Below are 14,538 nucleotides of genomic sequence, written 5' to 3'. Positions count from 1 at the left end.
GACAGAGGAGCATTGTTCACGTTTTCGAGTATTCGAGCTTGGTTGGCTGCCAATGCCAAGATCATAACGTTGAAAACAAAAGACAGAGACTCTTGACTCTTCCTTTTCGTATTCAGAGCTCAGTAGGGAAACAATAAATATATTATGAAGAGAGCGAAAAATGGCTTATTCCGTCCTACACTATATTTCCCTGTTGTGTATGCGGTAGACTAAAGGGATGCTGACTGTGTCTACGTATGCACACTTTCCAACACACATTCACATACTCTCACCATCACAAAATGAGAAAAATATGATCGAGAGAAAGCAGAAAACTCCAAAGCTATGACGGTTTCATATTAAATATGTATTTCTCAATGAAAAAAGGACGCTCAATGGAACTCGGCTGGCTTTGTGAGATTCCATTTCCAGCTATGACATTGGAACATTTGTTAGGTTCGGCCATGGCTTTGACAAATATTAATTAATAAGGCTTTATGATTTTGATTTCAAATAGCTTGCATATGACATGACACACTGTGTCTTATCTGCAGAGAGTTACCAAATATTATTCGGAATCAAAACGACGTTCTACCAAATCACTGTATACTATGAGTGCTCTATCATAAATTATTATTATTGTACCTGATTAAAGAATAATAAAACTATTCTATTTTGTCTTGAATTGATACAAAATATTGGAGCTGATAAAGAATTTATGACAAGGTTTTTGTCGTGATTTCTTCTCACATTATTCAATGACTTACTGATCAAGCTGTGAAGGAATCGTATTTGCAACGAAGTATTGGAGAAATTTCGTTTTGTGAGGAGCATCTCTCAAGGACAACATCATCTCTTTAGTTGAGATCATTAACCGTTTGAGGAGCAGCTTCACTATTTTCGCTGCAAGCATAAAGAATTCTGGAATATTCAACGTTCTGACAATGATGAATTGCTATCTCACTTTCTTCTTTCCTCAATTTTAAGCTTCTGGGTCATGTTTTTCAACAAAAGGTTCCTTTAATAACCAAGAGACAAACGGTTATAGCTACTCAACAATGATTTTTCCCACGATAGGTTGAGTTATCGATTTCTTAAACGTAACGAAATAGGTATTTCGTGGTTCAGAGTCTTGAACTCTATCTTGCGAGTTAATAATCTTTGAATAGTTTCAAAGTTGAGCGAAATCTGACTATCGCTCATTTATCTCCTTCCGAGAGTGAGTATTTCTGGATTGAGTATCATTTTGAATTGTTGTTAGGCCTATAGGCCTAAACCTTCAATAGGTACACGGAGAGAAACAAGCAATGCTCTAGGTACTTCCTTAGGCTGGGCACACGCCGATTAGTCAAGACACGACAGTCACGTTTAGTCACAATACTTACTTCACATAGTTGCTTATGGAGTCATGCCTAATTGCAATGACTATTCAGTGTGAGTTTCTCCATAAGCAACAATGTGAAGTATTGTGACTAAACGTGACTAGTGTTGCCTTGACTAATCGGTGTGTGCCCAGCCTTAGTATTCTCTACAATTCTTTCTCAGATTGATACAAATTTCATCAGAAATATCACGAAGTCTGACAGATAGAACTTACAGAGGAAGAGCAATTTTTTCATAATACTTTGAAATTATTTACAATCTCAAATTATTGTTGAAAAATATATGCAACAATAAATGTTGTATTATACTTCTCCATCAAGATCTCTTCTTTTTTGAACAAAATTATATGAATCCAAATACTGTGCATCGAAGTTTTGAAAAGAATCGACCTATTTAGATATTGACAAGAATCAAAATATCACCATAAACTAAAATATCGATCGAAATAGATATCAACATGAATCAAAGTAACGCTAAAAACCAAAATATAACGCTAAACCAAATTACATATCAATGTTGAATCCAAATACTGTGCGTCGGTTGAACAAAAGCCGTATTTAAACCGTGATTAATCTCACGATTTCTGATTGGCTCTTGTGCAATTAATCACGGTTAAAATTTAACCGGCTTTTGTGCAACCGGGCCTGTGTGTCAAAGTTTTGTAGAGAACTATCCGAAATAGATATCGACATGAATCCAAGTACCAGAATAACACCAAAGACGAGAATAACGACCAAAATAGATATCGACGTGAATTCAAATACCAAAATAGAAATCCACACGGATCCAGAACTGTTTGTTGAAGTTTTGAAGATTGAACAAAAGAGTCGCTAGCAGTGTTGTTGCAGGAGCTCTTTAATACCGTCTGTATTGAGTAAGAAGTAAGATTTCCTTCTTCTTTCAATCTGATATATCAAGACGCGGGAACCGCAGAGGAAGTTGAGAGGGAATTCCGGTTCTGGGGTAGCTAATGGCATAGAAACTGTCCAGATAAAAGACATTTGTATTCAAAACTGAGAACTTATGGAGAGCACCTTGATTCTGGTTGGCTGTTCCAAGATCAACACATTTCGCGTCTACATCCTGCATCCTTATTCACCTGGCTGAACCCATACCCGAACCGCGAATTCGCACACATTATACTCTAGAGTAGAAACGAATTTGCTCACAGTCATAATAATTTGTATAATGGAAGGCTGAGAAGAGGACACAAGTTGTATTCCAAATATCCAGTATTTGAATGTACCATGATAAGAAATTTTTGTTTATAGTCTTGAATACGGCATTGAAAGGACGATTTGAATGAGAGTTTCGAATGAATATTGAAACTATGAGTAATGAGGATGGAATGATTCAAAATAATCATTGGTAGTATGATATAAACTCTCATCTATCCTCTCTGAAATATAATTAACATTATGATTTAGCATAGGCTTAGAAAAACTCTCATAATAACTGTAATAGAATTAGAGACCTTTCCAGAAATATGTAGGATTTAATCAGCTAGAACTGAAAATGAATAGTTGAAAAGGAGGAATCAACAAACTGAATAAATAACGACTGCTATGCATCACCACAATTACATGAGACTATGTTCAAGAAAATTGAATAAGAATTTAGTAATCGAAAATTGAATCAGAATTTGATACAGTATCATTATATCCATTTTATCAATATTTCTTAATATCCAATCGGAAACAATAAGAATATTGAAAGCACCGATATATCGCCAGAATAGCCTTTACTATAGTTGTTAAACAATCTATAGTATACTAACACGAAACCCAAAGTTGATCGTCAGAACTCAAAGTTGGATCTTAAATTAGATAACTCGAGAGCTTTAAGGGTCAAGAATCAATGGTTGACTCTTAAGGTGCGTACAGACTTTCGCTTTGCTCCGCAATCGAACGTCACTCGAGCAGATCGATTGATGATCGACCGAGGAGCAAGAGTGGAACACGAGAAGAGCTAACATCTCCCGTAACGTTCATGATCGCAGCGATTGCGGAGCGAGTGCGGATCGTGCGCGGGGGTGTTGGAGGTGCGTATATCTGTACGCACCTTTAAAGCTCAAGAGTTGACTCTTTAGGCCTAAAGCTGCTTACAGATATACGCGCCTCCAACCCGCTCCGCGCACGCTCCGCCCTCGTTCCGCCCTCGCTCCGCCATCGCTCCGCAATCGCTCCGCCCCGCTCTGCACTCGCACCGATCATGAACGTTATGGGAGATGTTAGCTCTTATCGCGTTCCACTCTTGCTCCTCGGTCGATCATCAATCGCTCTGCTTGAATGACGTTCGGTTGCGGAGCAGAGCGAAAGTCTGTACGCACCTTAAGAGTCAACCATTGATTCTTGACCCTTGAAGCTCTCGAGTTATCTAATTTAAGATTCAACTTTGAGTTCTGACGATCAACTTTGAGTTTCGTGTTAGTATACTATAGATTGTTCAACAACTATAGTAAAGGCTATTCTGGCGAGATATCGGTGCTTTCAATATTCTTATTGTTTCCGCACCTTAAGAGTTAGCCAATGCTTGACTCTCGACTCTAAAAACTTATTGGTCACACAGGTCTTAAGACATTATGCTTAGGTTCCTTCTAGTATGGTTTCCATATTTTAATTTTTCCAAATTCACCTCCCGAGAGACTCATACCTTCTATGCTTGTAACAGGCCTACAATTCAATCAAATATTGCGGTCGTCACTCTAGTTCGATTATTATAGTGAACACCTTGATTTATTGCGGTTTAGCAGCGTATTTTGCAGGTGTTAGTGGCTAGTGTACCGAACCGAGAGAGACGAAACGAACCGGACAAGGGAAGAGAAAGTGCAAGGGAACGAGTAGAGTGTTACCTCAATTATTCGGAGGGATGTTTCAGTCGGGTGGTGAGGGGGGTGGGGGAATTTGGAGTGGGGGTATGGGCACTAATACACCAATTACGAGATTGAATGCAGAGCTGGTTCTGGACTGCACTGAGCATGCATTATTGCGGCGAGTAGTGACGCAGGCCGCTGCACTACTGAACCAGGCTTGAGATGAGTTGCACGGTAATTAGCCGAGCACTGTTAACGTAATGATCCGAGAATCGCATCAGGCGATGATCTAAATGGGTCATTCGCCAACTGTAACTGTTTTAGCCTGCGATTGCAGCCATCGAGTGCATCAACTATAATCACAACAGGGGCTCACTCTGGGGGCTGCCGATGACTATGATGCTAGTTCCCATACAAGTTCTTCTCTACAATTGGATTAAGCATTGGCTTTGTGAATCTAGGAGATCTCATTCGTCTGGTGGTTTCATTTGGTTGGAGGATTCTACATGCGAGTTCAGCATTTATATTGCCAAGTCACTACAAAAGTTGCATTAGTTCGAGAGTAATGTTCCAAACTCTACCCGCTCTGTATAGAAATAACCCACATGTAGGTTTGCTCACATGAAGAGGGGGTTTAGACTCAGCTCTGGGGGGGGGTTGGATTTTGGGGGATTCCAAAAAAGTCAGCATTGTTCGAAAAGACAATTACTGATGACTGGTTATCGTGGGAGGGCGACGCTGAATTTTTCTGAATTTATAGTGGTGCATCATTGACGTTGGGAGATGGGCACTCCTGAAATAACTATGGCTGACTATACAGTTACTATACAGATTATACTCTATCACTGGTTTCATAATCTCTCATTATTGATCACTATGACAAGTAAAAACAAAATGACCTTTTTGGTATTATACAATCAGCAATCCTCTTCAATTGCGTTGTTAATATTTGCGTAGAATGTGTTTGATTTCAATAATGTGGACGTTCAGTACATGCAAGTAATAGAAGCGATTTTGTTTGTAATATTTTGAAAAATTCTGGTGGGTCTTATTCCGGACTCCTAACATCACTCTTGATAAAGAACCTCCAATCTTCACTTACTGGCCCTGCGAACTAGGCTCTGTTTTTTATTAAAAGAGAATGCTCATAGGAACACAATGTCAAAGTCTCTGAAATACTTTTCAGAGGATGGTGGATAAAGATACTGAAGAGGTTTAACCGAGCTGACTGAAGAGTAACAGCATTCTATCAAACAGTTCTCATAACACTTTTTTTTAGAAAAATACTTCAACTTGAAGATGCTTCTCAATTCGTTTTATCAGAAAAACATGCAGTCTTACAGTCAAAACAGTGCATTGTTACAGCATGTTCTCATACTTTCAAAATTTATAGTGTCACAGTCAATCAGTCTCCATCTCAGGTAAGCCAGGTAAAAACTCACAGATCCTCTTCCAGCAAAAGGATCAGTGTTCAGCGCAAACCACAAAGCGTGATTGATAACGTTTCTGTCAACTCAGAGAACAGGGAAATAGTAGATATGAACCTGACATCTCTTTGCATTCGAGTTGTAAAAGGTAGATTCATGTAGACATTATTTTCATAATTGCATGTAGTACTGTATCCCTTATTTTTATTTTTTTAGTAACTTGCTTAATACGATTGTAAATTATAGTAAAGACTGTTTTGGGCCTGTAGTCTTCTTTGTTCTGTAATGAATGAATAAATAAATAAATAATACCCTGATATTTGTTGTTCTAAGCAACATTGATATTATTGAATGAAAAAGACTAAGAAATTTATTGATACTTAGAAAGACCGTTTCGGTTATTACACCATTGTCAATCTCTGAGAAACTAGTAGATGTTTCTCAGAGATTGACAATGGTGTAATAACCGAAACCGGTCTTTCTAAGTATCAATAAATCTGTGGTTTTTTGACAACTTCTTAGTCTTTTTCATTCAATATGAATAATTACCACAATATCAACTTCTCAACTACACAAAAAAAACATTGATATTATTTTTGTGTATGGACATTTTCAGATCCATCATTAGAGGTTATTTTAAAGTGAGAGTTCAGAGTGAGTTTAGAGTTTGGTGCAGTTTGAGATGGTTGTGTTACTTACTGAAAAATGAGCGTTGCAGTCCCTTTGTCACCGAACAGAACGACAGGCGGTGAAAACCGCTCGTTTCCGCCACAAATCTGAGTTCCAGCTGGATCGACCACAGGATCTCCGCCTTCCACCAATTGAACGAATCCCGACTCACAACTGCAACACAACAGAATCCACCTACTTAAAAACTGAACAGAATTCAAATTGTGCACGGATACTAAAACAATTTTCATTAACTTTGCTCTTCAACGCTAGCACAGAATAAAATCAATGATTAGAAAAGAATCAACAGGATACATCCAAAGCTGCTTCTCTCTCCAATTTTGATAGTAAATGCAGTCCAAATGAGGTATGTTAACACTACTTAATATCTGGGCACCGAGCTTCGCTCGTTATTTTTATTTATTGATGAACAGAACACAATTATTCTCTAGAATGGTCGTGTTTATATTTCACAGCTGGCTATACGTCATTTTATGAATTTCTGGGATGCGATATTTTGAGTTTTCACATACTCACTCGCTCACTCACTTTTTTACTATCCACAGACGACGAAAGTCTCAGCTGTTCCAGCCAAGGATGAATTATCCTTTTAATGTCGTTTAGCGAGTTTTCCCAAGGATGAGACCTAGTGCAATCGAATTTTTATATCATAAACCTACTTTGTTCCAAATTTCGTGGAAATCTTTAGAGCCGTTTTCGAGATCCGTTGAACATGAATAACCAGATATAAATATAAATAACCAGATATAAAAATACAGAAATTGCTCGCTTAAGAGAAGTAATAGTAAAGCATAGAGAAACAATAGCGTAAGTAGATATCCCATGGTATAGGGCGTTTATGTCGCAACTTTTACTGTTATCCCAAGCCGATTACTGTCGATTATTGTCGATTTTTACTGTTTTGTTGGGGTGAGAGTGTATAAACGGCACAGTATGAGAGATTACGAGCGTCACACAGCTTCACGGGAAAGAACTACGTTAACTATCGGCTTGGGATAACAGCAAAAGTTGCGACATAAACGTCCTATACCATGGGATATCTACTTACGCTATTATCTCTCTATGATAATAGGATTATAATGTAGGGAACCCATCATTTCCAGTCTGTGTATCCGACAGTATTTGAATATGAAATGATGGTGTTTTGGAGTAATGAGGCTTGATGAAGCATTAAAGTTTGGGTTCATACAGATGGGCAAGCGGGCGATAGTAACGCAACTGGAACTATCACTTTTTCACAATATACAAGTTCAATAAGTTGTATATAAATAAGTGAATAATAGTACAGTATTAAAATAAATTGTTCTGAACTTTTCAAACTTCATATTTTGAAAAGCTACTGAATATTCAAGCTAGAGATTTGTTTGGACATTAAGTCAAGTTAGTGTTTTCATCCTAACAATGCACAAAATTGTTTACATTTTTGTGTGTAACTATATGGAATTTGTATTACTATTTCAATCTATTTATTCATTTATTTTCTTGTTGATTTTTTTGACTTTTGTAAAATTTACGTTAAAAATGTTCAATTTATGTAATTCGAGTGGTTTTGGACATTATTTGTAATATAATTATGATTCATTTTTGAAGTATTTAGCCAACCTTCAAAATTCAAAATTTTCAAATCATTATTCTTGGACCGAAAATCAAGTGACGAAGCAGTTTATGATTTCATAAAGTTTGCAAGTTTGTTTGTATTATCATGTTGTCTCAATCATTAAAGTGGATAAGACCACCTGTTGAGAAGTTGTCAATCAAGTAAGAGTTGACAAGAGTGTGAAAACGATCATAATCTTCAAGTAACAAAAATGTGAGAAAAATCTTGTTTTGAAATCGCTGAATGAGATAATGCTGGATTACTCCGTGATTGAGGCAGAGAGAATAGAAAACGCGATGGAATAAGTTATGAGAGGCTTACAGTGAGTGAAAGAGAGAGTATTAAGACACTCACCTTCGAGTTAAAAGACGTGAATTGCAAATGGAAGAAGATCCAAAAAGCGAACCAGCGTAGGAGGAGCAAAGAGAGGTTTGGACTATTGACAGATAAGACAGTCTGAGGATTATAGCATGAAGATTCATTATTCAAAATCAAATTGAAAATCGTGTATTGCGTCATCAGACATGAACAGTACAAGAACTGTTCCGTGTACCTACTGAATCTCATCATTCCTGATGACGCAATACATCGATTCGGAACTAGTAACACAGTTTTGGTGACTTAGACTTCTACTTAGAAGCTGTGTTCATTTTTTATTGAGGATGATGCCCACATGCTTTCTACTTGTGCGTGGGTAATGGGAAGTGCGAGGGTGATTTATGAGATGATCAAACGTAAATGCCTATTTTATGGGGTTCGGCGGGATTCGAACCCACGACCAGGTAGCACTAGCATACTGAAGGATACAACGCCTTAGTCGTCTCGCCTATCCTGACCGGCACATTTTCATTTTAATGTGGGCATTAAAGTTTGAAGTGAATCAAGATCAATAAATTTGGTACCGCACCAATATTAGTCGCGCACAATAATAGTCAAACGCACGAAAATAGTCCGATGAGATTACATGCAACCTTGCCAAGTAGGAGTTGTCCAAAGTTGATTATCTATGAATGAGAATGGTAATTAATTTTTTTATAATACAACTGATGAGTTGGCAACGTCTATAGGTGCAGAGAGGAAGAAAGGAGGGACTGATCTATATCAATCTCACTTAGACTGTTTTCGTTCGGTTCACTATACTCTAGAGAACAGGAAATAAAAAAATCTGGTTTTTAAAACTAAATTTGAATGATACTATCTAATACCGAACGATGAATTCTTTTGGGGATTTACCAAATCCCCTCCTCTTTGGATTTAAATCCAAATCCTCTTTGGATATACCAAAAAGTAAATTCAAAGAAAAAAAATGTTTTGATTTACATCTTACTAAAAATTTATACCTTTGAGCAGAGCTGATCAACATATTTATGTTTCCAATCGAAATATTTTTGCCTTCTAATTCCCTGTTTGAGCATATTTATTAATGTGAAATCATAATTTATTTTTGTAATAATTTTCTTTTTTACCATGGATATAGATTATTATGTAAAGTTCTATTACTGTACTTCAGTCACAAAAATCAATGAAAATGTAATATAGCTCCGCTTTACATCATTATAGACTTTACAGTCATCAAATCTAGTTTTGGTGATCATTTATGGAAATTTCTCCCTTTCACATTCATCTATTCCATACTAATTTTATCTGAGAAATATTATTTTCATCAACACTCAAGAAACTGGAAAAAATGACGCTCCACCAAAGAGAAGGTGGAGCTGTCAAGGACATAGACCTTTCAAAAATATTATAAGAGTTGAACTTTTTCTATGGAGCGCCAGGAAGACTTTTAGCAAAGGTTTTGCCATAATGTTAGTTGAAAGAGGAAAGAGAGCGAATACTGTGAGTAAGGGACGGTCGAGTCTCAACTGGCTCTTACTTTGGCATCTTTCATCATTGAAAAGAATCTAACTTTGAAAGATCAATGGCTCTGTCACTTTTTCAATAGATTTCATTGGTGCTGTTCAATTGAACATAGAAATTTGAAGGCAAAGTTTTGGAAAGAAATATGATAGCAGTACCGTACCACAAAAGTTGAAGAAGATTTATTTGATTACAGTTTCGAATTTTTAATATTATTGATCACATCAGAGACTACTCATTTTCTATCGATAAGTTTCCAATGAATTTTTCTGAATAAGAAATCCGATCAATTTTCAATCCTCAATTCGGCGGAAAAATTTTTAGAATAATTATGAAACTTTGATAAGCCTTCAATTTACTTCTTCTAAGTTTTCAATACTCAATAGAGAAGTTTGGAGTTCTTTTATTATAGAGGAGAAATCTTTTCTCTTCAATTTTCTTCGAGAATAAATTTAGATAAATAATGAAGTACACTGGTGAGCTAGCTGTCTCTTTCCGAGATAAATTTGCCGTTATAAATAAGACGTGTGATAAAAAAAATAGTAACGAGTTGTCAAGTACCAAGCTATCATACGTAATGAGCCCGAAGTTAAGTATAAAATATTTTCATAATGAAATATGATAATTTTATGGTGACCAAACTATCAAATCTCACAAGACATTCTGGACTCTATTTGCATTTGGACAAATTATTGCAAAATCAAGATTTTCAGAAATGAGTTGTTCACGCTTGTATATAGAATTGTTTTCAGGAATTTTGAAATTCAACAATACCATCAGTCAATAATACTAATGTTTGACACAAACCATCAGACACCAAATTACACGAGTATAACGTTCGTCATCTTCATTTTAAACGGAATCACTTTTCAACACTAAAATTTCATCAAAAACCATAGTTATTCCACGTCATCCACATTTATTAGACTTTTATACAGGACTGCAGTTTCGTGTTGACACCAACACATCTTCAGCTGTAATGCTTGTGGAAAAATTCCACAATATCAATTCTCCTTCAACAAATTCATACTAAAAATGCAATTCTACAATGTCATCATGTTTTTTTATTATTATAAAAATGATTAAGAGCCAACTCATCATTCTATACTTGGCTAATTGCGATGGGAGAACAAATTATTCAACGATTATATAGTGTTATAACTTGGATGTACAATGACGGTAGATTAAGTTTGTATGAAGTTTGCAAGTTTGTTTGTATTATCATGTTGTCTCAATCATTAAAGTGGATAAGACCACCTGTTGAGAAGTTGTCAATCAAGTAAGAGTTGACAAGAGTGTGAAAACGATCATAATCTTCAAGTAACAAAAATGTGAGAAAAATCTTTTTTTGAAATCGCTGAATGAGATAAGGCTGGATTACTCCTTGATTGAGGCAGAGAGAATAGAAAACGAGATGGAATAAGTTATGAGAGGCTTACAGTGAGTGAAAGAGAGAGTATTAAGACACTCACCTTCGAGTTAAAAGACGTGAATTGCAAATGGAAGAAGATCCAAAAAGCGAACCAGCGTAGGAGGAGCAAAGAGAGGTTTGGACTATTGACAGATAAGAAAGCCTGAGCAGTGGTTGTAAGAGAGAGGATTTCAGTGCAAAGACGTTGGAGGAAATAGCAAGAGAACAGACAGCATACAACGAGTGGCTTCGTTCTCACGGAAACACAATATTCGACGATGCTTAGAGAGAACTTGAACAAAACTTTATCGAGTTATTCCTTCTCCGATAGATCGTATGAAATGCTCAAATATGCTGGAGTGAATCAATCTCAACAATGTCAAACGATTCAAATTGCTGGAATTTGACCTGTCAACGAAAGATTCAGAGAATCTTGATTATGTTATTAGGCTGCGCTACTGGACGTGACCATTGAATGAAATTAGTTTCAAATTTCTCATCTTTCTTGTGCTTTCATAATATTTTTTGAATAAGTTGACGGAATTCGAGGATGATAAACGTCTTGGAGATAATATTCAAATGTCTATCAAAATGAAATTATATCTATTTATTTATTTTCTCACAATAAATCACAGATCGTGGAAGAAAAACTGAGGATACCTTGTACTATTTCTCTCCCGAATGTTTTAACATTGGAAAGTCCAAAATAGGGTCATGTCTTCTAGGTTTTCACTTTAACAAAATGTTATTACATGGACACAATTATCAATTACACCTTATTTTGAAAGCACAAGATTGTTTTTTCTTTATATTTAATCTAGTAACTTTCTTGTTATGTATCTGTATTTCAAAATAAGTTTTATACGTATTTTATCAAAGTATACGTATTTTAACAGTCAAAGAATTCTCACTCACATTATTTACTCATCTCTCATCTTCTCACTCACATTTGTTTATTACTTCACATTGGTGAAAATATTCAATTGATTTCATATTGAGATTCGATAACAGTTAAATTGATCTCATGTTGAAATTGAAGAACTGTGAAATTCTCAATCACTACACACTCTTATCATTACAGATTTCACAAGCATATTACTGTATAGTATGCATCAGAAAATTCCACACATCATCAGCCTCCATCCCATTCCTAATGAATTGCCAATCAACCCACAGCCGTCGCATGTCTGGTTGATCGCAGTTGATTGGCAGAATCTCTAATATTGCTTCCACGTGGCTCTCCAAAATTATTCCAGCACGGATTGCATTCTGAAATGTAATTGTCAGAGCCGGAGTGTGAAAACCACGTTCAAAACTTCCCAGTAATTTTCCCGCACGTAGTTGTTGTAGCTGTTTTGAATTTTCGTGTCTATCTATATTGAGTTATCAACAAGAAGTTTAGTCTAGGTTTGAAACGATGAGAAACAAATATAGCTGAGAATTTAGATTGATAAATAAGCAGGATTATGTGTAGAAGAATATAAAGAGATTGTATTAATTTGTCTAAAGAAACAGATTTGAGTAAAAACTTCGAACATCCTAAATCAAGCAAAATTGATATTGGAGTTGAAAATTTTCAAAGTAGGATGTCGTTTATGCTACAACGGGCGACGGCTGAGAAACAAAACAAGTTGCATAAAATTCAAAAGTATTCTTTATTAATTCATACAAAAAGTACATCATGAAAATTATAGGGAGAGAAAAAATAAGGTAACCTTGTGCTATTCCTCTCCCAAATTTATATAAGGTTCACAACCATAATTTTGGTCCGAAACTTTCATCTAACCTGGATGCATCTACTGCAAATTGCAGTTACTATCATTATACAACTGTACTGCAAATGACTTAAATATAACAAGGGTACTATCAATTTCTTATAATTGAACATTTAAGTAACCGTATAAAAATACTTCATTGAAGTTAGATATGGTAAATTGTCTAGAATTGTTGAAACGATCACATTTCATTGAATACCTCTTGGCCGATATTTTGCAATACAATTAATATTGATCTAAGTAGATAGGATCTAGATTGGTATAAACTCCATTTCATGAGTTTTTGAATTCAAAATATTCTTCCTCTTCTGTTCAGAGCTTATAATTAACATCACTGTTTAAGCTAGTCAAATAAACTGCAGTAGTTTCCAATGAAAACTTTTTACTGATTTTTCCAATTCAATCAGGGAAATGAAAGAGCTATCTATTCCTTTTTGGGTCTCTCCTTTTACTGACAAATTAATTGAGTTGAGACTTTTGATAAATTTCTTTAATTTATTCAGGAAGATTGAACTATCGATTATTTTTTCCATTGTGCCACCTTCGATCGGAACGTATATAATCATTCGAACATAGAGCCAATTACGATTGATGTGAACTCTATAGGCCAACTAGCTGACTGGCTATTCAAGGTGGAAAATAAGGCTTCTTTCGCATTGCAGTGACGTAGAAGATCATTTGGGAAGCAAAAAGTTGATGTTGCCTAGGGTAGGTGAATGCTTACGTGGAAAAGGCCGTTTTAAGCGCTCCGCATCAATCATCTTAGAAGCCTGAGTGTCCCTGAACGATGGAGGAAAGCTATAACTGAAGTATGAAAAATGTGAACTTGAGGTCGGCTGTGCCAAGAGTGGCGATTGGCGATGGTAGTTCAGTGCATTCCAGTTACTTAACCTGTCTCGTTCAAGTTTCATTTTTCATAGAATTTGAGTATTCGCTTCGGCTTGCCACTACCTGGAACCAGTATTTTCGTGAAAACCACACGTTTTTATCGTGTTCAATTTATGATGGTTGATTCATAGTTTTCTAAGATCCTTCTGTGTGATATACTTCTTTAACTCACATAGAAAAGAATATTCACTCCTCAAAATTACAAAATAGAAGTTTTGTTCAGTTTTGCCACTTATACTCTGTCCAAAGAACGATGAGCGCTGGACGATTAAGCCGAACCTCCTACAACTCACACACACACACAAGCGTAGTTTCTGTTTGTGTGTTTGAGAAAAGGGACGGTCTGCCCAAAAATAATATATAGGTATATACACTATCCTTGCGGTCTGCCTACCTGCCAGATAATGATTCTTCTATGAATCGCCTTGTGCTATTTTTCTGTTTTTTACTACCAAGAGCGGAAAAGTGACACTTTAGTATTATGTTTCAAGGAGTAAAGTAAGTACTTTAGACAGTAGGTGGAGGAAAAATACATTTTTCCAACTGTAAACTTTACTCAATTTGTACTCCAATTCCTGAACTGTGAATATTATTCCTTTCAAAAGTCCAAACACGATACACTTGTGATAACTTCAAGGCTGGTATTACACTATAATAGTTCTATGTCATAATATCAAATATCTGTAATGAAAAATATAACAGTGTAATGGACCAAC

The 14,538-nt window shown here is 35.9% G+C and overlaps 1 protein-coding gene across 3 annotated transcripts in view; it reads right to left on the bottom strand.

Annotated features, from left to right (window-relative positions):
- LOC111054673 overlaps positions 1-14,538 on the bottom strand; it is a 190,778-nt gene that overhangs the window by 42,361 nt on the left and 133,879 nt on the right. For all 3 annotated transcript variants that reach the window (XM_039420578.1, XM_039420577.1, XM_039420576.1), the window contains exon 5: positions 6,301-6,444. In XM_039420578.1, coding sequence (XP_039276512.1) covers positions 6,301-6,444 — 144 coding nt within the window. The remainder of the gene's footprint in view (positions 1-6,300; positions 6,445-14,538) is intronic.

The sequence above is a fragment of the Nilaparvata lugens genome, chromosome 2, assembly GCF_014356525.2.
Source record: "Nilaparvata lugens isolate BPH chromosome 2, ASM1435652v1, whole genome shotgun sequence".
NCBI lineage: Eukaryota > Metazoa > Arthropoda > Insecta > Hemiptera > Delphacidae > Nilaparvata > Nilaparvata lugens.
Note: the sequence above shows the minus strand (reverse complement) of the source record. Positions and strands in the feature narration are given on the sequence as shown.